A 26,387-nucleotide genomic window follows, 5' to 3' on the forward strand; every position below is an offset into this window, starting at 1 on the left:
CCACAACTAGAAGGACCCACAACTAAAATATACAACTATGTATGGGGGGATTTGGACAGAAAAAGCAAAAAGAAAAAAAAAATCTGTCTTTTGCTTCACATCAAGATTACACAATATTCTCCTATATCTTCACTTTTTGAAGCACTTTTGTGGTTCAAATCTATTTGGAATTTTATGTTTGTATCATGTCATAAGGATATTTCATGTTATGTTTTTCCAAATGGATGTACAGTTTTCCCAATACCATTTACTGAATAAGCCTTTCCCATTGGAAAAAATATATAATATAAATATATATTTATGTATATACTATATATAAAAAAATATATACTATATATTATATAATATAAAATGCCTTGTCATTTAATAAAGAATTTATATAAAAGTAACTTCTTTCAGATTTTCTACTCTGTTTCATACATCTATTTTTCTATTCCTGCGCTGGTACCAAAATGTTTCGGTTACTGTAGGTTTATGGACCACAACACAATGGGATAATGTCTTTAAGATGGGAGTCGGGGGAGAAAGTTTCAATTTAGATTTATATTCCCAAACTATCATTCAAGAGTGAGGAAATTAAAGACATTTTCAGTTAAACAAAGATTGAGAAGATATATCATTCATAGCCCCTTTGAAATACTACTGTGTTCTTTGGGATGGAGAAGAATAAGCCTGAAGAAACAATGAACGTCAAGAAGTAATGGTAAGAAAATAAACTGGTAAATACGTGAGTAAATCCGAAAAGCATTGAATGAATAAAATAATAATAATTAATTTTTGGCGGTACAGAAACAAGGTGGAAACAAAATACCAGACAATAACATATAAGATGAAAGAAGAATAATTTTGTCTAGAGCTTTCTAAGATTCTTTGTTAGGGAAGAGAGATATCTATTAGAGAGAGGGGCTTGAATTCTCAAATTAATCCACGAATGCATGCTAAAAATAGAAATGTTGTCTAAAAGAATTGAAACAGAATGTATGACTTCCAAACTAGCAGAAGAGGAAAATGAAAACTTTCTGGTGATCAACTCCAAAAATGAAAAACATAGAAAATACACATATTTTTTAAAAGCACAAAATAAGATAATAGAAATGAATCCAAATGTCAGAGATCACAATAAACACAGACTAAATTCATCAATTAAGAGCAACTCTGAGATCACACATATTTTTAAATCTAGACATAGACTGGTTGTCAGAGATACATCTAACATACAGAAAAACTGAAAGTAATGGGATAGGAAAAGATATAACAGCCAAAAATTAACAAAATAAATTGGAATTACTCTATCAATATCAAACAATATAAACTTTAAGGCAAAAATCATTATTAAGGCCTCATCAATAGATTATAAATGGAAGATAAATAATTCTAAACTCATATACATCAAAACAGCAAAACAACAAGAAAACACAGTATACAAATAACACCAAAAAGTGATTGAAAGAAAAAGGGCTACTGACAAATATACTATCATAAGAGGATATTTTAACGTATCTCTCTCAGCAACTCAGAGAGCAAACAGGTGCGGGAAAAGTCAGAATACAGAACATTTGAACTACACAATTAACAAGCTTGTGCTATAAAAACTCATAAAATTTGAAAACATGATCATACACTAGGTATTGAATAAAATTTTAACTAAAGCTGATATTGTATAGATAATATTTTCTGACCACAATAAAATAAAAAATACATCAATAATGAAAATATAACTTCCAGGGGCCGGCCTAGTGATGCAGTGGTTAAGTTTGCATTCAGTGGCCTGGGGTTCTCAGGTTCCAATCCTGGGCGTGGTCCTAGCACCGCTTGTCAAGCCATGATGTGGCAGCATCCCACATAAAGTACAGGAAGATGGGCACAGATGTTAGCTCAGTGAGAATCTTCCTCAAGCAAAAAGAGGAGGATTGGCAACAGTTGTTAGCTCAGGGCCAATCTTCCTCACAGAAAAAAAAAAAAAAAAAAATATATATATATATATATATATATATATATATATAAAACACCCAAACCCCTATAAATTTGAGCACAAAAATACTTCTAAATATCCATTGGTTAAAGACAAAGATGTAAAATGGAAATTAAGAAAGACATGTTGTAAGTCAGGATGTCATTAGCATGGGTATAACTTTTATATTAATTTTCTCTAAAAGTTAAAATCAGCAAAATGCCTAGTTTCGATACTCCCACCATTATGTTTGTTCACTAAATTCAATTGTCTGCTCAAAATGGATTAAAGACTTGAATGTAAGACCTGAAACTATGAAACTTCTAGAAGAAAAACATAGGCAGTACGCTCTTCAACATCGGTCTTAGCAGCATATTTTCAAGTCCCATGTCTGACCGGGCAAGGGAAACAATAGAAAAAATAAACAAATGAGACTACATCAAACTCAAAAGCTTCTGCACAGCCAAGGAAACCATCAACAAAATGAAAAGACAACCTAACAATTGGGAGAGGATATTTGCAAACCATATATCTGATAAGGGGTTAATATCCAAAGTATATAAAGAACTCATACGTCTCAACAACAAAAAACTAACAACCCAGTTAAAGAATGGGCAAAAGATCCGAACAGATATTTCACCAAAGAAGATATACAGATGGCCAACAGGCACATGAAAAGATGTTCAATGTCACTAATTATCCAGAGAAATGCAAATCAAAACTACAATGAAATATCACCTCACTCCAGCCAGAATGGCTATAATTAATAAGCCAGGAAATAACAAGTGTCAGAGAGGATGTGGAGAGAAGGGAACTCTCTTACACTGCTGGTGGGAGTGCAAACTGGTGCAGCCACTATGGAAAACAGATGGAGATTTCTCAAAAAATTAAGAATAGAACTACCATACGATCCAGTTATTTCATTGCTGGGTATTTATCCAAAGAACATGAAAACACAAATGTGTAAAGATATATGCACCCCTATGTTCACTGCAGCATTATTTATAATAGCCAAGACTAGCAAGCAACCCACGTGCTTATTAGGGACAAATGGAGAAAGAAGATGCGGTATATATACACAATGGAATACTACTCAGCCATAAAAAAGGATGAAATCTGGCCATTTGTGACAACATGAATGGACCTATGAGAGCATTATGAGAGCATATAAGTCAGAGGGAGAAAGTAAAATACCATATGATCTCACTCATAAATAGAAGATAAAAACAATAACAAACACATAGAGACAGAGATTGGATTGGTGGTTACCAGAGGGGAAGGATGGAGGAAGGAAGGTGAAAGGAGTGATAGGGCACATGTGTGTGGTGATGAATTGTAATAAGTCTTTGGGTGGTGAGCATGATGTAATCTACACAGAAATCAAAATATAATGATGTACACCTGAAATTTATATAATGTTATAAACCAATGTTACCACACACACACAAAAATTCAATTGTCAGCATTTTTAAAAGGAAACATTAGTTAGGAGGAATGAGCAAATTTAAATTATTTGCTCCCTAGAAAATTTATCTCAATCTCACCTTATCCTTGGCTAATTGCTGTAGAAGGAAGGTTTCTATCCATCCAGGGATAACTGAATCAAAATTTTTACTAAAAGAAGTAAAAGCCTACAATATAATTCATTTTATTAGTAATCAGAGTGTTATAGATGCTATATAAGATCGATTATGCCCCCAAAATAAAATGGAAAAAAATGTATGGTTTAAGAAAGAACCTTTCTGATCATACATTTCTCTTTTGTAGAGTGTATGAAGATAAGGAGTCTACAAAATAGGTTTATATACAAAGTGAAAAGTTTTGAATCACATTCAAATTTATTTAACCAACTTTCACTGACAAAGTCTTGTGTTAGGCCCTGCACTGAGTTCTGGGGATTCTAGGATCAATAAAATAAAACCCTTGACAAGGAACTCACATTTTTCTACTAAGGACATTTCTAGCGTCCTGGCTTTGGCACTGTGATCCAGGCTGAGTCGTAAGTCACTCAGTGTGCCTCTGAGCGAGCTTAATGGGACTCTACCAAACAGGAGTGCTCCATATTAGAAAGAGTCCCAGCAAAAAGATGATGACGATGACAACAACGATAATGGTAACTGATAATAATGGCAGCTAACATCTTCCAGAAGCTTCTATGTGTCAGACATTGTGTATTGTACATAGATTATCCCATTCTGACAAAAGCCCCAGAGGACAGGTACTATTACTATTTCCAAGGTACAGATGACGAACCCAGCACGAGAGAGCTAATAACTTGCCCAAGACAGAAAAGCTAGCAAATAACAGAAGCAGATCTAAACCCCATCAGTAGTCTGCATCCAGAGCTGGAGCTTTTATATCACCTCCCTATCAATTCCCTTTCATGTGTATACACAGCAGGTGAATAAAGAGATGGCATCTGAGAGACAGGGATATGACCAACTATATGGCTATGCAGATTGTTTTCCTGGTTATTTACATTTCAGTGTATCCTTATGATGAAGCTGTATCCCTGAAGTTAGTCTGGGTGGGTATTTTCCTACCATTTAAATAATCATATTAATACCTCAGTAGAAAAGACATGATCGGAAATGCTGAAGAAAAAGGTGATAACCAAAGAACCATGATTTCTGAATAAAAGGTGGAAGTTAAATGGTGCAGGAAGATCCAGAATGCAGGTAGAACCCATAATCCTCCGAGACTGGACAGAAGGAAGAGTGTGGGGAGAGTTTGGGGAGGGCAGATGAGAAGAGTGCTGGGCAAGGAGGGTGGCATGGTTAAGAAAATTCACTTCTAATGGTCTTTCTCCGTGGTCAGCAAAGGGCTAAACATCCAACTGTTTGCACATCAACCTATCTCATTTCTTCTGTAATCTCCAAAGATGATAAAATGTTTTTTCTTAGCCCTACCCAGTAACTTTTTGACCAAATTCAATTACCTTTTCTCTCATTCCCTTTTCCATGGAAGATTTTTTTTTTAAAGATTTTATTTTTTCCTTTTTCTCCCCAAAGCCCCCCGGTACATAGCTGTGTATTCTTCGTTGTGGGTTCTTCTAGTTGTGGCATGTGGGACGCCGCCCCAGCGTGGTCCGATGAGCAGTGCCATGTCCGCGCCCAGGACTCGAACCAACGAAACACTGGGCCGCCTGCAGCGGAGCGCGCGAACTCAACCACTCGGCCACGGGGCCAGCCCCCATGAAAGATTTTTTTAACTACATCTCTGTACTCTACCTCATGAGTCTGTATTGTATCAAAACTCGTAACTTATATGAGATTTTCAATAAGGGGGAGAGAAAGTAAGGAAAATTAAAATTTAGTGCCAGACACTGTGCTAGGTCTTTATATATTTTCATACGTATTGCTCACAAAACTCAATGAAGCAGATATCTCCATTTTGGAGGAAAGAAAACCGAGTGCCAGAAAGGTTGTGTTGTTTGAGCATAGTCACAGTTAGCATGAAGTGATGAGACAAAACATGAGCTTCTGTCTATGGGAGTCTTGCCCTCGTTCTTCCCGCCGCATACACTGCCCCCTACAGGCAGAGCGTACATCTGCAGCTGCCCTTGTCCTGAACCACGAGCGCTACAGCTGTCCAACATCCTAGTACGTTCAATGAAAGCATTCCTAACCTAAGACTAAATTGAAAATCGTTTTTTAAAAAAATACACACTCACCTAAAAATATTGTTTAAATTAAAACATGAGACATTTATTTGCAATCCTTTGTCAGAGGGCCAAGTCTTTCTCTTTAAGTAACTCTGCCACTAAACCACAAGTTACTTTCCTGCATAAAACACACCCATGATACATTGTCTCTGGATTTTCAGTTTCAGCTTTTTAAAAAGAGAAAGAACTTAGGCACTCATAAAGCAATTGAATTCAGAATCTTTCTAGGTTTATGATTTTTCCCCCAAATGTGGTGGATTTTTCCCACCGCATTACTGAAGTGGTGGGAGCAGAAATGTCCAAGTGTGTTGGAGAGTAACCAACACACATTGGGAGGTCCTGGGCACAGCAGAATGTTTCACAGAGGAAATGGAGAACATCAGTGATGCTAGGAAGCCAGAGAACTGTGATCAAATTCAGAGAAATTCTGCTGTAATTCTATTTAAATTTTTCAAATAGTTACAAAGAGAGAAATTACAACTAACCACAGGCAAAATATCAGCGAGCAGAAGAATAAGAAAAGTACAGGCAGAGCTGATATGAGCGTACATAAACAAGCAAGTGCATATAGACAAGTGAATCAAAAATCCTCAGGTTGAGAGAGCAGGGTGGAGGCATCGTTGTCAGTTGTTGTACTAACATGCTCATTGTCCTTTATTTTTTCATGTGTGTGCACACATATATATTTATACACATATATGCACACATGCCTATTGTCATAGAACAAAATCTATGCTCCTCGTGCTTTCCATAGTTCTCTCATGTTTCTGACTCCTATATGCATTTTTTCTACTTCTAGAAAGCTAATGGAGGGAGAGGCATGAGTCTTCCCCATAGCCACCCAAGGAACTCCCAAAATATTCTACTTTCTTATCATAGCTTTAACTGTGAACATTTACCAGAACGTCATCCTTAGACTTTTCAAGGCCTCAGGCAGATGGTCATCCAGCTGGTTTGAACACTCCAGTGGCTACAGTTCCCTGATTCATGCAGCAGCCTATTCTGCTGTCAGACCACTTGTATTATAGAAAGTTCTTCCCTATATTGGGCCAGAATCTGCCTCCTGTAACTTGCTCCCATTCACCCCAGCTCTGTCCTCTGCAGCTAGGGGGAATAGGTCAATGTCTCCTCCAATGTGACAGCATACAAGTACTTGAAGATAACTACCAAGTCCTAAATCTCCACTCATCCAGACTATGTGTCCCCAGTTCCTCGAATGGGCCTCAGTTGAAAAGCTTTCAGCATGTCCCACATCCAATAAAAGGGGAAGCGAACACTCACCACACTTGACCATTCCGACTTCATGGCACTTCCGAAGCCGGCAGGCCTGGCAGCTTTTGCGCCGGTGCTTATCTATTGTGCACTGATTTGTGGCTGGACAAATATAATCATTATGTCCTACAGCAGAGCAAAAAAAGGAAGTTCACTGTTACAATATTTTGGCTAAATATCTTCCTGGTCAACAGCACTGATAATGCTACCCTGCTGAGAGATAGGGATGTCTTCTTACCAACAGGTCATGGTGCAAGGGCCAAAGTTCAGCCTTATCAGTGCCTAGTTGGTGAGTAAAGGAAACTTAGGAATATTTCAATATCCTATTTTTTGACTAATAACATTCTCTGCATGCTCTTAGAATTCTCAAGAGATACATTTAGAAATATTCTCCTTTGAACATGAAAAATGAGACAGTCACCTGAAAATTGATTTGCTCCAATTCACAGAACTTCTCAAGAGTAGTATTTGTGTATCAGGTCACCAAATTTGACTACTTATATTCTTTTACATATATCTTTTTTGGGGATTTAATGTGATGTTTTTATGGGAAATCATAGTCAAGTAAGAGAACTAAACTAGTCAATAAGAGAACAAATAAAGAAATTAGCAAACTAAGCAAGAACAGAAAGAACTGCTACTTGACAATGGTGGTGGTGATTCGATTATTGTCCTCAATTCTTCACTCCGTCCCTCAGTCTTGTGACCTTGGAAGTATCGTAAAGTGGGCAGAGCATACTCCCCACCAACTGATGTTGGGGTTGGCCACGGGACTTGCTTTAGCCAATGATGTGTTAGTAGACATAATACTCCAACAGTTTGGTTTGGCCTCTTGAAAACCCGTGAGAAGATGCCTCATGCAGTTGCTGTTCCAAAGAGAATGTGGAGCCACGTGGAGCAGATCTGAACTCAACCCAAGGCCCAGCGCCAGCCTCGTGAAGTAGAGCCACCTTAACCAATGCGTGGACCCATAACCAAGAAAATTAATGCCCATTGTAGTAAGACACTAGCTCTCTAGCAATCTCTAAGACAGTGGTACCTCTTTTAATTCTTTTATGTAAGGAAGAGATGAGAAAATTTCCATTTCAAAAATTATTTCAGATGCTTTATGGAGAATGGAGGCCAGGAGACCAGGTAGGAACCTGCAGTAGTCATGCAAACCAGAGATGAGGCTGTCAGGATCGGCTAACAGTATGGAGGATGAAGAGAGCTCCATGGATCTCAGAGATTCAGGAAAGAGAAATTATAATAAAACGGATGAAAAGTGAAAGTGAATAGGGGACTTTGGTGCCTTTGTTTCTATTAATTGTGTCTTTCTCATAAATAATATGGCCTGAATTTCTTACATTAAGTCTATAATGGGTCAGAATTTCAAGGTGGCAAATGGATGAATCTTAACGATAAAGTATGTGAGCAACTCATAAAAGAATATAAAGGAGAAGATTTCATTTGTGTAAAGTTCAAAAGTAGAGAAAACAGACTTGTTTAGGGATGCATGCTCCAGGGGTGAAACCACGGCAAGGAAGGCAGAAGTCAGGACTGTGTCACCTCTGTGACCCGAAGCACCTCTCAGAGGGATGCTAGGGCTCTGGAGACATCCTAGTTCACGGCCTGAGCACTAGTTACACAGGGGTTTGCTTCATAATTAATCTTTATAAATTACTCTTTAAATCATTTCAAACCTTAAAATTATTCTTTAAATTATACATATATATATATGTCGGAGAGAGCCTGGGAACAGGGACAAACCAAGAGCAATGAGCAATCTAGCACCCAGATCTTAGTCTAGAAATCAAAAGGAATCAGGGTTCTTTAGAGAAACAGCTTATGCCAGGACGGGGGCAGAGAAAGTTTAAGTTGAGCCTGAAACATCTTGTTGTGCCAGGAAGTAAAGAAGGACCCAAAGAATTATGAGTATATGTCGAAAAAGACACAGAAGGTAGTTTAAGGGGATCCTACCGGCCAAATCTGGGATAATTTGGACATCCAGATAAATAGCGATAGCAATGGACAGTAACCAATTGTAGAAAATAGGAAACCATAAGTTGCACTGACATAAATTAATTGAAGTTTTAAGGAGGAATGGGATATTTACATAGTCTCAAAGAATCTCTCAACAAAAAATATTCATTAATTACAAAGGAAAAAAGAAAGAGTAGAAACCTGGCAGACTTCACTTTAACCAAATAATCAAAGTGCACATCACCAGTAATGGGACAAGCTGAAATCAGGCCCCACATGAAAGGAGCCAACGAGAATCTAATCATGAAAACCAAGGAAAGACTGAGGAACTGTGCTGGACAGACAGAGGGAGGGCAAAAGACATAAGACCTAAATGCAGTGTGATCCTGAACTGGCGTCTTTGCTGTAGAGGCCACTGTTGGGACAACCGGCAAAACTTTAATGAGCCTGAGGATTAGATGGGAGTAATGTATCTATGCTAATTTCCCGGTTTTGACTAATGTGTTGTGACTATACAGGACACGCATGTTAAAGTATCTGGGGGTGATGGGGCATAATCTTGGCAACTCATATTCCAGGAAAAAGGTTCTTTATATTATATATGCACATTTTCTGTAAGTTTGAGACTTAATAAAAGAAATGCTTCCATTAGCTTCTCAAACAATAAACTATTATTTCACACAAATATAGATATAGACAAATACTCAAATACAGAAAAATTGAAATTAATCTATATCTCAAATGTTATCGTTTAAAGTCCTGAAATTAACTTTCCTTTTTCCAACTCACTATATTTTAAAGAATAGTCCCAAAAAGACATGGTTCCACGACTGGATCATAATCAAAATTTATAATTCTCTTCCACTTTAGATAAATTCCAATAGGATTTTTTCAACAAAACACAAACTGAAATTCAGTTGTTTGTGGTTTTACCACCATGCCGAGTTGGTCTGGGGTATCCCCAAAGGTGTAGACTACACAGTTCTGGGCTAGTAAGACACCTCCCTCCAGAGATGCAAAAACCACTCTCAGGTGACCTCCACAGTGGTCACGCACAGCAAGCAATGCCTACCCAGCTTGACACTCCAACACTTCTGCCTACCTACTGATTTCCAGGTACGTTTCATCAACATTTCATTTAATCCTATAATTTCTCTATAAAGAGCTATGATCCCCATTTTACAAATGAAAAAACTTAAGCTCAGTTTAATAATCTCCTGAAGGTTATTGTTTTAGTTTTCTATGCTGTGTAATAAATTTCTACCGAATTTTAAGCTTAAAACCAAACAGATTTATTATCTCATAGTTTCCACGAGTCAACAGTCCGGACACAGCTTAGCTGGACGCTCTGCTCAGGGTCTCACAAAACCGCAATCAAGGTGTTGGCTGGGCTGTGGTCTCATCTGAAGCCCAGGGTCCTCTCCCAAGCTTATTCAAGTTGTTGACAGAATCATTTCCTTGCAGTTGTAGGACTGAGGTTCCCATCTTCTTGCTGGCTATCGGCTGGACATTACTCTCAGTCCCTAGAAGTGCCTGTAGTTCCTTGCCAGAGGCAGTTCACAAAACAATGTTTGCTTTCTTCCAGGCCAGGAGGAGCGCATCTCTCTGACTTCCAGTCTCTCTCCAGTCTTGTGTGATGGAGTCTTACATAATCATAGCATAGTCATGAGAGACTAACCCATCACCATTTGATATATATTGTAATCTAACAAAGGAAGCGACTCTCTCATCCTATTTACAGGTTCCTCACACACTCAGGAGAAAGGGGTAACATAAAGTATGTTATATATACATTTTAAGGAACAGATAATTATCTTGTAATTGCTTTTATCCTCATTGATAATATTCAAAAATAAATTATATTTGTAAAAGCCAAAATATATTTATAATTGGAAATTTCTATTGTACTTCAGAACATCATGCTTTATAGTTAGAAGATAAATGTAATCCCACAGGACTTTCCATAGCAGTGGGAATCTTCTAAGTACTTTCTAAAAATTCTAGGAACTACACATGATGGCATCCTTATTAGTTTCATAAAGAGGTTTATCGCATAAGCACTTAAGGAACAACTAGAGATTTACTTTCATTTTTTTCTCAGAGTTTATTTTAAAAAGATCATTTTATTTTTAAAAAAGGATCAGAAAGCACAATAATATGAACACACTCAATAGCCCAGAAAATGTCTTATGCAAGAAGGTCATGGTAATTCACTCCACTTCTGGCAAAAAGAAAAAAATCCTCCTCAAACTGCACCAACTACCTCATGTATTAAAATGGTTTTCTTGTTCCGTGCAACAATCTGAGAAGCATGCTACTCTGTACTAACAGAACTGAAAGAAAAGTCCAAAACAAATAAGCTGCTAATTCTTTTGGTTAAAATGTACAACATTATAGGAAAATATACTTTTTATAATATAAGACATAGAATATCTTTGGTCTCTCTGCAAAATTATTGAGCGTGTCTGAATACCTATTATCATTCATATGCAACTGAATGGAGGGAAGAGACAGTATTGGACTTGGAATCACATCTAAGTTTAATGTCAGCTCAGACTTCCAGTTTTCTGGGGTTTTTTTTCATTTTTATTTTATTTTATTTCTTTTGAGGAAGATTAGCCCTGAGCTAACATCTGCCACTGTCCTCTTTTTTTGCTGAGGAAGACTGGCCCTGAGCTAACATCCATGCCCATCTTCCTCTACTTTACACGTGGGACGCCTACCACAGCATGGCTTGCCAAGCAGTGCCATGTCTGCACCCGGGATCCGAATTGGCGAACCCCGGGCCACCAAAGCAGAACGTGCGAAGTTAACCACTGGGCCATCAGGCTGGCCTCCAGTTTTCTTATTTTAAAAGTAGAGCAACATTTATCATCCACATCCTCCCTGGCACTTATCCTCAAGAGCAGGCCTCCACTTTGTGTTTTGTTCCCTCAGGACACGCTTCCTGAGTTCAAGACCAAATAAGACATGCAGGTAACGGAATGTATGCCTTCCAGGTAAGAATGTTTTATGTGACCTATGGGCTGTTGGAACTTCCCACTTACAGCTCAGCCTCTAAAGTCTTAAGAAATGAAGAGCTGAAGATTCATGAGCAGCATATAGATTTTAACTTTCAAAGGACAATGAAAAAAGATTATAATGAATACCAAAATGAAAGTGAATAGTAGAATACAAAATAATAATTGCTATTTTATATGGATATAAAATAAATAGCCAAAGGAATGAAATTTGTGGAAATACCATCGAGAAATGTGCCAGATACATATTAAAAAAACTAACAAAATATTATAAGAGATATAAAAGACCTAAATAAATGCAGACATAACATGTTTCTTGATATGAAGACTATTACAAAGATTCCTTCTAAAATAATTCTTAGGTTTAACAAAACGTTCACTTTTCTTAACATTAAAGATGGGAGGCCACTTAATAAAATTATTCTAATGTTCCTATGGACAAATAAACAAGAGAAAATAGGCAGGATATTTTTAAAATAGGAGGTATTTACACTGGCATGCATTAAGATGCATTATAAAATTATAACAGCTAAAATAATGGGGTACTTATACAAGAATTAAGAGACAGATCAAGAGAACAGTCAGAATAAAACACTAGTATATATAAGAATTTAACATATCATCTAGAGAGAGAAAAAAATCAATGAACACATGAAAAGATGCTCAAAATCATCAGTATTCAGGGAAACGCAAATTAAAACCATAACGAGATACAGCTATATACCCAATAGAACGGCTAAAATTTTAAAAACTGGCAATATCAAGTTTTGACAAGGATATAGAGTAACTGGAACTCTCACACATTGCTGTTGAGAATGCACAATTGTTCAACCAGTTTGGAAAATAGTTTGTCAGTTTCTTAGAAAGTTAAACATACGCTTATTCTTCAACCAGCAATTTTTTTTTTTATTAATGTTATGATAGATTACAACCTTGTGAGATTTCAGTTGTACATTTTTGTTAGTCATGTTGTGGGTACACCACTTCCCCCTTTGTGCCCTCCCCCCACCCCCCCTTTTCCCTGGTAACCACCCATCAGATCTCCTTGTCAATATACTAACTTCCACCTATGAGTGGAGTCGTATAGAGTTCGTCTTTCTCTGACTGGCTTATTTCGCTTAACATAATACCCTCGAGGTCCATCCACGTTGCTGTGAATGGGCCAATTTTGTCTTTTTTTATGGCTGAGTAGTATTCCATTGTGTATATATACCATATCTTCTTTATCCAATCATCAGTTTCTGGGCATGTAGGTTGGTTCCACGTCTTGGCTATTGTAAATAATGCTGCAATGAACATAGGGGTGCAAGGGACTCTTGGGATTTCTGATTTCAGGTTCTTAGGATAGATACCCAGTAATGGGATGGCTGGGTCATAGGGTACTTCTATTTTTAACTTTTTGAGAAATCTCCATACTGTTTTCCATAGTGGCTGTACCAGTTTGCATTCCCAGCAACAGTGTATGAGGGTTCCTTTTTCTCCACAACCTCTCCAACATTTGTCGCTCTTGGTTTTGGATGTTTTTGCCAATCTAATGGGTGTAAGGTGATATCTTAGTGTAGTTTTGATTTGCATTTCCCTGATGATTAGCGATGATGAACATCTTTTCATGTGTCTATTGGCCATATTCATATCTTCTTTTGAGAAATGTCTGTTCATGTCCTCTGCCCATTTTTTGATCGGGTTGTTTGTTTTTTTGTTGTTAAGCCGTGTGAGTTCTTTGTATATTATGGAGATTAACCCTTTGTCGGATAAGTGGCTTGTAAATATTTTTTCCCAATTAGTGAGCTGTTTTTTTGTTTCAATCCTGTTTTCCCTTGCCTTAAAGAAGCTCTTTAGTCTGATGAAGTCCCATTTGTTTATTCTTTCTATTGTTTCCCTCAACTGAGGAGTTATAGTGTCTGAAAAGATTCTTTTGAAACTGATGTCAAAGAGTGTACTGCCTATATTCTCTTCCAGAAGACTTATTGTTTCAGGCCTAATCTTTAGGTCTTTGATCCACTTTGAGTTTATTTTGGTGTGTGGTGAAAAAGAATGGTCAATTTTCAATCTTTTGCATGCGGCTGTCCAGTTTTCCCAGCACCATTTGTTGAAGAGAGTTTCTTTTCTCCATTGTAGGCCCTCTGCTCCTTTGTCGAAGATCAGCTGTCCATAGATGTGTGGTTTTATCTCCGGGCTTTCAATTCTGTTCCATTGATCTGTGGACCTGTTTTTGTACCAGTACCATGCTGTTTTGATCACTGTAGCTTTGTAGTATGTTTTGAAATCGGGGATTGTGATTCCGCCGGCTTTGTTTTTCTTGCTCAGGATTGCTTTAGCAATTCGCGGTCTTTTGTTGCCCCATATGAATTTTAGGATTCTTTGTTCAATTTCTGTGAAGAATGTTCTTGGGATTCTGATTGGGATAGCATTGAATCTGTAGATTGCTTTAGGTAGTATGGACATTTTAACTATGTTTATTCTTCCAATCCATGTGCAAGGAATGTCTTTCCATCTCTTTATGTCATCATCAATTTCTTTCAAGAAAGTCTTGTAGTTTTCATTGTATAGATCCTTCACTTCCTTGGTTAAGTTTATCCCAAGGTATTTTATTCTTTTCGTTGCGATTGTGAATGGGATTGAGTTCTTGAGTTCTTTTTCTGTTAGTTCATTGTTAGTGTATAGAAATGCTACTGATTTATGTATGTTGATTTTATACCCTGCTACTTTGCTGTAGTTGTTGATTATTTCTAATAGTTTTTCTATGGATTCTTTGGGGTTTTCTATATATAAGATCATGTCGTCTGCAAACAGCGAGAGTTTTACTTCTTCATTACCTATGTGGATTCCTTTTATTTCTTTTTCCTGCCGAATTGCTCTGGCCAACACCTCCAGTACTATGTTGAATAGGAGTGGTGAAAGTGGGCACCCTTGTCTTGTTCCTGTCCTCAGAGGGATGGCTTTCAGTTTTTGTCCATTGAGTATGATGTTGGCTGTGGGTCTGTCATATATGGCCTTTATTATGTTGAGGTACTTTCCTTCTATACCCATTTTATTGAGGGTTTTTATCATAAATGGGTGTTGGATCTTGTCAAATGCTTTCTCTGCATCTATCTTCAACCAGCAATTTTACTCCTAGGTATTTACCCAAGAGAAAAAAAAAACACGTCTACAGAGAAAGAGATGCATGAATGTTCACAGTTTTTATTCAAAATAGCACAAAACTGGAAACTACCCAAATGAATAAACCTCACTGCATTTTTCAAACAACTCTGTGAGTATCTCCATTTCACAAAGGAGGAAATGAGCCGGGAGGAAAGTTAGAGAGTGACTAAGTGGAGGGTCCAGGACAAATAGATAGTCATCAATATGGGGTGAATTTCAGGGGATCCACTGGAAGGTGACTCTTTATCTACCAACGTTCTACGCCTCACTGCCCTCTGGATTCTAACAGGAGCCAGCTCACTATCATGACTGTTACGCATACCAGATATTAAACATAAGTCAAAGGAAGAAATGATCTTTACAATTCCTAAGGAGTGCACATTTTTTCAAGCTTTATTTTCATAAGGGTTGTAACTTGACATCTTCTCACAAGAAGACGGTGATGGGTGATGGTGGGGCAAGACCCATTCAAGTTCTGGAGTTTGGGGCTAGAGATCTGCAATTAAAGATAAAGTTCTCTACACTTGAAACAATCCACCCCACCCCCAAACACACATGACCCTCCAAACTGCTCATCAAGTACTTTGTGTTCCAAACAGGCCAATGGTGAATTTCTGCCAGGCCAGCTGCAAAATTATTTGAAAGCAAAAGCGGAAAACTAAAGAAGCAACTAATAATACTCTTGTACCTTGAATGCTTCTTTTAAAAAAGGCCTTACATCCTTCGCATGACCAGACTCCATAGTGATATCCCGATGCGTAATCACTGCAGACAGCACAGAAGTGGGCATCCCTCTTTGAAGTTGGACTAGTAACAGGGCTGGCACAACTGCTCCCACTAACCTTCCTTTTCAGGGACTCTCTGGGGGCAAAGAAAACATTCACTGTAAAAGAGCATTAAGGGGGGGAAAGAAGGACTTTCTAGAAAAAAAGCCAGCATGAACATTGCCTAATTTATGTCTTTGCCCTCCCAGGTTCATGATAAACATATCCCAGGAACTGTAATCAAGCAAAACCTTTGTTGCTGATAACAGATCTATGAAGAGTCACACTGTTGGGAATGACGGAGGTTTGAAAGTGGTTAGGAAAGTGGCTGGTGTAGCCATCGGGGCGCATATCTCTGAGTGTAGTAAGTGACCAGATGGAGACTTACCCACAGGTCTGAACCACAAGCAGGTGTGCAGTGACCTACCATAGTTACTGGAGTTCATCAACACTGCGCGGATGGGCCTAAACTCGCCCAACCATTTCCAAGTATCAGTCATTCCAAACAGTGTCGCTAAATAGCCCTTCAGAGTCCCCATTTAAATGGCGGACAAAATCTTTCATTCTGCAATTTAAGATAAAGGTCTAGAATGAAAACAACTTTAAGAGGAGTAACAAGTGGACTTTAAGTTATATTAAGGTGAATACTATATTCTGGCTTTAGAGGGAAGGAAACAGAAGGGAAGGGTATGGAAGGGAAGGGAAGGAGAGGGAAGGTAGGGTAGAGAAAGGGAGGAAAAGGGAGGGAGAGAAAGAGAAGGGAGGGAAAGGAAAGGGATAGGAAGGGAAGGGTAGGGAAGGGTAGTGAAGAAAAGAGAAGGGAAGTGTAGGGAAGGGAAGGAGAGGGGGAGTAAGAGAAGGGAAGGGGAGGGAAAAGGTAGAAGGGATGGTAGGGGTGGCAAAGGAAGGGAGCGGTATGGAAAGGAGAAGAAAAGGGGAGAAAGAAAGGAGCAGACAGAAGGGGGAGGAGAGAGAACACATGTCTGTCCTTAGAGCAGGCTGAAGGAAGCAGGCACTCAAGGCTGGGCTGACCGGCAAGGGCCTCAGGGAGGAAAGGAGAGCCCATCAAGGGAGCGCTGGAAGACACCAAAACACATCTGGCTGGTTCCCTATTTTGCTAGGGCATGTTTTTCTCAGAAAGAGATGGTAGATGCATGACTGGTTTATAAATGAAGGTAATTATACTATGGTTTCATTACACAAATACTAGTGGAACTCAGATCAGAGCTGATGCTCAAAACCAAAATATTTCTTTCTTGAGGGCTGAACAAAAAACATTACTTTAAAAAAATTATCCATAATTTTTATATTCTCCTTGACCAACAAACATTTTTTAAAAAGAAAAATAAAATTACTGTATAATATGGCTTTCCCAAAGTTTTATGATAGCATTTGAAAGTAATGAATTTCAATATCCAATATGCTGTAACTTAGTACTTTGGTTGTTTTAGAAATTTATCTCCCCCACCCCCTTCTCCGTACACCACCTCTGCCCTCCAAAGCCATAATTATCATTAAAAACATTACAAATTGAATGGAAATAATCCATCATGTTACTTTGCACTTAAAGAGTACAGATATTCTTTTTAACTTCAATAAATTTCAGCTAAGTCTACATTTAAATAGGTTCCCATCGATCTTTATAAAATGTTATTATTTTAGTTCATTGTTAAAAAGCTTCTACCAATTGCTGTCTTTTCAGGCTTCACATGTCTAGTATTTCATTTAAGTTGTAATACTGCCAGTTACTCTCATCCTGGACACCATTTGTCGTGAACACTAAACTGTGATTTCACTACAAGATAAGAAGGATCTCATTTGAAGGTAAACATTTCTTTTTCAAACCCAAATCACTTCATCAAGAGAAAAGCGATTTAAGCTCAATCTTTATTGTCTGAAGATAGTAGTCATGAGAGTGAATTCTCCCCACAACACAGCTCTATAAGCTCAACCTTTTTAATGAGGACTTGAATATCAGAATAGATATTCTGGAATTCAGAATATCATGTTTTAGGTGCTCCAAGTAATCAATGACTAATAAAGACCTTGGATTATGCATATCTTTCTTCTCACTAAATCATAACGTGATTTGAATAATGCTCATGAACTACAATTCATAATGAAGGCTGGATTTACCTGTTTACAGATAAGGCATGTTCTAGCGATCTTGCTTCACACCAAGGACTCTTCTGAGTTTCTGTATACAGAAGTGACGATGGGTGACGGATCGCCACAGGAGAGAGGTGTCCAGGAGTTGGCCACAACACATTTGGGCTTGTGGTCTGTTGACCAGGCCCACCTTCGGAGCTATTGGCACTGCTGGGAATACTGTAATTCATCACAGCAGGGCTGTAGAATGTCATAGCCGAATATTCATGGTGGCTCTCTACATAGGAAGAAGGTATACAGATGGGGCGGTGCTCCAGGGGTAGGATGGACTGACTGCAGTTGTAGGAGGCAGGAGAGTTAAGGCTAGATGGTGAGTTTTTGATATCCATGTCTTGACTAGGTAAGACAAGTTGAGAAAACTCCTTGTGAGAAGAGGCACAAAGGGACATTATAATGTTCTCAAAGTCTCATGGGCAGGTATAATGGCTATAAAGAAAAACAAAAGACATTTCTAAGTTAGAGCTACAGCCATAACTGTTAAAACTGTTCAAACATTTTTATTAAACACACACACACTTGTATGAGCTTAGAAATAGATCCTGAAAGATATGCATGAAAATATTAACCTCAGGGGTTGGGGAGGATGTGAGGCATGAACTCTCATTTCCTACATCATTCACTTCTTTATTGCTTTCAGTGTTGTTGTTAACCACAGGAATATTTTTTACCATGAGAATTTATTACAAAATGCTTTTTAAAATTAAAAAACACAAGATTAAATAAAAACGTCAACTTTCTTTCTCTGGGACAAGATAGGTTTACTTTAAAGTTCTTACTGAAAAAGTAAGCCAGAATAACCTGGAAAAATCTGAAAGAGTAGATCAATGAGCAGGGCTAGCCTTAACAGATATTCAAATAGACTATGAATTGCCAAGAATAAAAAACAAGGAATAAACAAGCCAATGTAACTGTGTCAATTACCACAGATTGCCTCTCAGCTTCAAATAAGTCCTTTAATATATGCCCTATGATAACAGAATTCCTTGAAGCTTTTAAAGTGAGCACAATGCTGAGCTTTTTCTCAGTACAGGGCGCTGCAAGGACCGTGCAGGAGGAAGAGGTTGCCGTGATTTCCGGTGCCAGCAGGGGTTGGCCCTGTGGGTGGAGAACATCCAGTGGCACCTGCCCCAGCCACGAGTCCAGAATGAAGTCCGACTGCAGCCTTGCAACCTTGACTCAGCGAGAACCTTTCTGCAGCCACCTGTCCAGACTGTGGCCTGAGGAGTCGCAGAGAAGTTGTCCCTTGTGCAAGCCTCCTGCAGCTATAAAGGCCTTCTGCCCCCGCAGGCATCTGTATTCTGAGGGCATGCCCACACCACCAGTTGCTGATTGCCCGCTCCCCACTGCAACTCCAGACCAGCCCCGGCCCGACTAAACCAGCAAACATCTCTGTTAGTTGGGGCCAAACCACCTTCTCCAATGACCTCTGAACTCCTTCCAATTTGTCCTTCCTTGGGCACACTCTCTCAGCTCTAGGGTGCCATATAGTTTCCTTATAGTCTATACTTAATCTCTTATCATAGTTAGTAGTGCTTTATATTAAACTTGCCCTGGGGCTGGCCCCGTGGCCGAGTGGTTAAGTTCATGCGCTCTGCTTCAGCGGTGCAGGGTTTCACTGGTTCGGATCCTGGGCGTGGACATGGACACCACTCATCAAGCTATGCTGAGGCAGCGTCCCACATGCCACAACTAGAAGGACCCACAACTAAAAAGAAAAATATACAACTATGTACTGGAAAAGTAAAATCTTTAAAAAACAAAAAATAACTTGCCCTGTTTAACCTACTGTGTAGTTCTGTCTCCTGACTGGACCTAGACTCTACATAACAGAATAGAAAATCCCAAAACAGCAAATTCAAAAGTTTTTGGAAATGTGGTACATGATAAGGGTAGTATCTCAAATCAGTGGGAAAACGTTGGACAACAGAATTGCCAGTGGAAAAGGAACATACACCAGAATAAACACCACATGGTTCACAGATCCAAATGTTAAAGGAGAAATGGAAGGAGGAGGGAGAGGGAGGGAGAGGGGAGGCAGGGTAGGAGAGGGAGAGAAAAGGCACAGGGAGGGGTGGGGGAGGGAGGGGACTGCACAGGTACTAGAAGGAAACACAGGCAAATCTCTTTGTAACATGAGTGTGGGGAAAACCTTCTTAACTATGGCTCAATAAAAAGATGACCAGTAAATTCAGTACATAAATCTTTGCATATCATAAAAATACCATAAGCAAAGTCAAAAGACTAATGACAAATTGGAAAAAAAATAATCTGAATTTATATTAGAAATAAGAGGCTAATCTCCCTAGTATATAGAGAGAACTCATAAATTAAGATTTAAAAAGACCAAAACTTCATGGGAAAAATTGGCAAAAGACACAGACAGACAGAAAAAGGAAAGCAAATGGCTCTTAAAACACTTAAAAAGATGTTCAATCTCGTTCACAATAGAGATACAAATTAAAACTACACCAAGATACCATTTATCACTTATCATGTTTGGAAAAAATTCAAATATTTGACTCTGTTGGTGAGACTGTGGAAAAACAGGGACTCTTTCCTACACTGCTGGTGGGAGAGCAGAATGGCACAACCTCTATGGATATTCAGCAATGTATAGCAAAATGACATATGCTTTTACCCTTTGGACTATGAGTCCATAGTGATAGAGAAAAGGAGAAAAAGAAAAAGAGAATCATTTAGTACCATTGTAAGTGATTGTTACATCAGTTCCTTGTTCTGAAAATTAGTAATTAAGGCAAAAGAATTAAACCTGTACCCTGCCTTTTTAAGAGGATCTGTAGTTTGTCCCAAGGTCGAGGGGAAACCCTTCTTTACAAAAGAATGCCACCTAATAAATAGTTCAGGAAAAAAAATTGGATGGATTAGATAGATACATAGATAGCTAAAAAGATAGAGCAAATAAGTCCAAATGTTAACATTTACTGAATCTAGATGGTGCACATATGGACATTCACTATACCACTCTTTCAACTCTTCTGTAAGTTTGAATTTTTTCATGATAAGAAGCTTTGGAGAAAAAACACAAAATAAGACAAGAAATTAAAAATGTAAACCTTTAAAAAAAAAAAAGGTTAGCATAACTGGGATAATATAATCTGGAAAAGAGAACAATGACCATTAATAATGAGACTGGTTGACTGAGATCATTAGGTAAAGAAACCTGCCATCTTCAGTATTTTCAGCTCCAGCTGTCACCTACTTCCATATGTAGCAACTTGGCTCTCTAAAGCCCCCAATTCCTTCCTCCTGACATTTTCATTGGAATGTTCAGTCTGTTCATCCTCAAAACATGATATATCTGTGGTGGTTTACAAATATCTCCACAAATTCTTCAACACCCCTCCATTCAAAGGGTGGAGCCTAACCTCCCCCTTGCGTATGGGCTAGATTTAGTGACTCACGTCTAATGAATAAATTATGGCAGAAGGGATGGTAGGCCATAAAAGTCAGTGCAGCCTCATCCTGGCTTGCTCTCTTGGATCACTCACTCTAGGGAAAGTAGCTGCCATATTGTGAGGACACTCAAGCAGCCTTATTGGAGGCCTCCTGCCAATGGCCAGCAAAGACCTACAGCCTCCAGCCAAACTATGTGAGTGAGATATTTTGGAACCAGATTCTTCCAGGCCCAGTCAAGCCTTCAGATGACTGTAGCCCTGGCCAACATCTTGACTGCAACCTCATGAGAAGACTGAAACTGAAACCTTCCAGCTAAGCTGCTCCTGGATTCCTGACTCTCAGAAACTGTATGAGATAATATATGCTTGCTGCTTTAAACAGCTAAATTCTATGATAATTTGTTACACAGCAATATATAATTAACACAATATCCAAGGTAAGATTCATCATTTTCCTCCCCCAAACCACTCCTTATTCCTTATTTGTGTTAATAACAAAGCCCATTACAGTTAGCTGTGACTTCTCCCCTTCATCTAGTTACCTTTAATCACCAAGGTACACTGTTGTTTTCTCCACAGTGCCTTTCCTTTGTTCTGTCTTTTGCCATCACCTGAGCAAGCTCTCATTACTTCTCAGTTGTTCATCTGTAACAGGCTGCTTACTGCTCCTCGTCCCTAGTGAGCTCCTTCTCCAGATCCATAGAGCTGCCAGACGAACATCTTAAAACTCAGTTCTGATCAGTCCTCTGCTTCCCACTAGCCTCTGTAATAAGCCATGCTCTTCTAGCATTCGATGCTGCCCCATTCCACTCCGCTGCCCCAACCCATCACTCCACTCTAATCTCCTGCTATTTTCCCACAGAAAACCTGCCGCATCCCTAAGAAACATGGAAAGTGCGCTGTGAAGTGGAGGGCATTGTACGCCTCAGCACTTTTTTCACTCTTGGCACCCCTGTAGTTACTTACATATAAACTTACTCCTTTTTCTTAGATTAGAACTACATTGAATCCTTCTTGGAAATGGTTGAGGTGGGGTGGTCAAGGAAGAAGTAAGTACAATTAGATTTTAAGCTCCTTGAAGACACATTATATTTTATTCACCTTCCACTACAACTCAATAAATATTTGCTGTAAGGAGAGAATATGAGGAAAAGTGTGGCTCCTGTGCCTGGTCAGGGAGGCAGGATGGAGCGGGTAGAATAAGGAACTAATACAGAGTTGCTACCACTTCTAATGAACATGGATTGACCACAAGGAACAGGAGAGAGAATGGCAGCTGGAGGAGAATATAGGATCAAGGAAGTTTGGGTTTTTAAAAAATATCTATGCACTCTTATTAATCATGAGTACAGAATTTCATATTTCAATTACTTAGATTCCCAATCAATATATACAACTGCTGACTCCTAATAGAAAATATGCAGTATAAAGCATATAGTGTTAACTATTGTCAAAAATAGCAATTTCCAAACTTTTTAATTGTGGTAAAATACACATAGCATAAAATTTACCATCTTAACCATTTCTAAGTGTACAGGCAGTAGTGTTAAGTACATTCACACTGTTCTGCAACCCATCTTCAGAATTATGTTTATCATGCAAAGCTAAAACTCTATACCTGTTAACAACAGCTCCCCCAACCCCAACCCCTAGCAACCACCATTCTCCGGTCTTTATGGATTTGATACTCAGTACCTCATATGAGTGGAATCATACAGTATCTGTCTTCTCATGACTGGCTTATTTCATTTACCATAATATCCTCAAGGTTCATCCACATTGTCGCTTATGTCAGAATTTCCTTCCTTTTTAAGACTGAATAATATTACATCGTATCTATACACCACATTTTGTCTATCAAGGAAAGGTTTTAAACAGAGTTGCTTGAAAACATTTACAGAACCATGGAAATGACCCAGGTTAGAGCGAGTGGTTGAATGTAGGAGAGATCACAGGAGTTGGTAATTAGGTCATCAGTAACCTTTAGATGGCAGCTCCAGGACTGAGTATTGTTAGGAAGCATTTATCCCTCAAGTTGTCCTGAAACCATCTCTCCTGTTCAATCCACCTATACATACACCTGCTCACTGTGTTTGTGTCTTCAATATTGTACCTTGGCAACTGTATTTTAGTGCATTGTTTTACTATATGATCTGAGCCTATCTTATGTAGACAAATGTGTCATCAAAAGACCTTTAAAGTACTTTAACAGCATAACTCAAACAGTATACATTATAACAACTGAAAGTAAAATTCTTACCCTAACACGCATAAGGAGCTATATTTATGCATAACAAAATGTAACCTGGAGGTAATAATTACATTTTACATTTCTTGAACTTAAAAAAAAAAGCATAAGGCAACTAGATGGTTTACCCAACTTAATACATAAAAAGCATATCCAAAGGTGAGTGTGGTCACTGTGGTGAGGACACCAACTTTCTTATGCAGAGTACTGTTCAAAGTAAACTTAAATCAGGATAAATTCAACACTCTCAGCCATCAAATGAAGATTAAATTATATTCAGGAAATTAGGAAGCAGGAAAGCAGTGAATATTAGAATAGGAATTTGAACAAGAGGCTTCAATCTAATACCCAATTAATGGAAAAATCAAATAAAATGTTTAAACAAAAAATCATTCTCTGAACATTTTGGTCAATCAAGACTTTACTGAATTTCATGTTCTTCCGAATTTACATTGCCCAAAAGAAACGTATTTAGCATGTTAGCATAAGTAGCTCAGCAAAGCCAATACACCAAACTATCAGAAGTCACTGCTGTCTTTTCCCTTCATTAGCCCTCTTGAAGACATAAAGCGTCCTACTGGAACAAAGTGATGAACGTAGCATGGAAATTCATGAACTTGAGACAGTGCTTCCGACTTATCCAACTGGAAAAGGAACCCACAATTTAAAATGGATATGACATCTCTCTCAGGAGCAGAGAATCAACTCCTTCACTCATTTTCACCTGCAACTGAAATGCTCATTCTCAGCCCAGAAATGCTGAAATGACCTGTCAGACACACACCACCAAATGGCAAACGCCAGGATTCATCCAGGCAACAGTCAGGTGCCACAGTGACTTTGCTTAGAAAATACGGATTTTTGCAGATATACACCAATCAACGTCTCTAGAATTTCCACAGTACATCCCCAGTACAGTAACAATTAATGTGGGAGAACTAGTGGCTGGACAGTGATTCAAAGGCTATGCTGCTTTTTGGTTGGATATCCTTTAGATGTATCCAGATTTATGTGACAACTATTTCTCAGTGGCATCTTAGATAATTGGTAACTTGTAGCCGATGGAAAGGGTTTTTCTTCTTAAGCAAAGACGCAACAAGGGGTGATGAACTTAAATCATCACAGTAGACATGGGAGACGGGTGAGCAGGTAGTAAAGGGGAGGTCTTCTCCACTGGAGGTCTATAAAAGTGAAAAACGGACCTGTTCTGGTTACTTGAGTAGTCCTCCTCTAAAACAGGAATATAAACTGGTTGAAGGAAAGAATCCCCAAAAGAGCAAACTTCTTCAACATAGTAGGACAAGATTTTCTCAACACATTCATTTGAACACCCAAGCATCAGTGACCACAATATCTGGTACAACAAGGAAACGGAGTCTCCACACAGTTTAATTGTTGGGCCTGGCAGGCATGGAATTGCACCTGGCCAACAAAACAACATGCACCCGGACATCCTGATTCTGAGAATTAATCATTTCTCTGCATGTCAATTTTCTTTAATTAGTCACCGTAGCCTACAATAGTTGGCCCATATCCTTCGTGATGAATTGCCCTTGTCTCTGTCCAGAGACTTCTCTCCTTTCCCACCCCCAGCACACACAGCTGTGTTGAACCCTGTCCAGTCACGTCTGTGTTCAGCGGGAAAGCTTTTTGTACACATTGATTATACACAGTGTTCTAACAGATTGGCTGGGGAACACATTATGGCTCTTAGAAAAAATGGTTTATAAAACTGCAAATATTGACAGTGATTCCTTGAAGAAGAAGAAGGCAGCTCTAGAAATGGCAAAAATACATTCTAGAAAGAGTAGACTGATTTTATCAAAGTACCGATCACGTCCAGTTAAAGACTAGGAGGGCAGTCCCTGGCAGGCCTGCTTTCAGTATATTCTGGCCCAGTGGACAGAGCAGGACATGGAGTCCTAGTCCCAGCTCTGCCTGAAGCCAGGTGATCTTAGACAAATCACGTAAACCCCCGAGCCTCCACATCTTCCTCAGTAGAGACAGTACCTAACATGAGCCGCAGTCTTTCACATGCTTGGAGGATGAAGTGAAATGATGTATGTGAATGCATCTTGTAAGGTATTATTTCATATCCAAGAGGATGAAGTCAGTCTATTGGCATGCTGATGAACACACCTTTAGTGTTGGGCAAAATTTCTAGACAATTTAAGTTGAAATATCTTTATGGCCACCCTGAAGACTTTTGCCTCTTAATTTTACTTTCTTAACTTCCATTTGACAGTCCCTCACCACCAGTCCAAATAGTTGGGCTGCTGGTAGCCTGTTAGCACTGTATGGAGCACAAAATGCCACATTCTCCTTATTCTGTATTCTCAAGCCTGCCCATCACACTTCCCCAAGCATTCAGTTCAACACCCCACATTTATGTGTCCCACAGAAGTCCATCACGCACACAAAGCAGACACTAGAAGGAATTTTGTGGAAAAGATAAATATTTCTTAAGTATCAAGCATCCTTGAGGTGTATAAATGCCTGTTTGCCAATCATTGGCCTTAAATGTACCTTTTCTAAAACAAAATATTAATGCTTTCAGTCAACTTAATATTTATTAGGAATAAGGAAAAAACACTCCAAAATCACCATAGAACTGATCATTAATAATTGATTCACATGCAACTCTTAAGAACATGTTACAGCTATCTTCTGAAATGAGAAAACCCTAGTTCCCCTGGTAGCCCACTGGCGCTCACTGAGCTGGATAGGAAGCAGAATTCTAAGGGCTTGAATAGAAGGGGACAGAGCATCAGCCCCAG

General features: G+C 38.7%; 1 protein-coding gene across 2 annotated transcripts in view; it reads right to left on the bottom strand.

Annotated features, from left to right (window-relative positions):
- Positions 1-26,387, bottom strand: part of ESR2 (estrogen receptor 2) — a 135,350-nt gene that overhangs the window by 34,963 nt on the left and 74,000 nt on the right. For both annotated transcript variants that reach the window (XM_070592948.1, XM_070592949.1), the window contains 3 exons: positions 17,914-18,372; positions 15,702-15,874; positions 6,897-7,013 (listed from right to left, as the gene is read on the bottom strand). In XM_070592948.1, coding sequence (XP_070449049.1) covers positions 6,897-7,013; positions 15,702-15,874; positions 17,914-18,335 — 712 coding nt within the window. In that variant the 5' untranslated portion in view covers positions 18,336-18,372. The remainder of the gene's footprint in view (positions 1-6,896; positions 7,014-15,701; positions 15,875-17,913; positions 18,373-26,387) is intronic.

This window comes from Equus przewalskii, chromosome 25, assembly GCF_037783145.1.
Source record: "Equus przewalskii isolate Varuska chromosome 25, EquPr2, whole genome shotgun sequence".
In the NCBI taxonomy this organism is placed as follows: domain Eukaryota; kingdom Metazoa; phylum Chordata; class Mammalia; order Perissodactyla; family Equidae; genus Equus; species Equus przewalskii.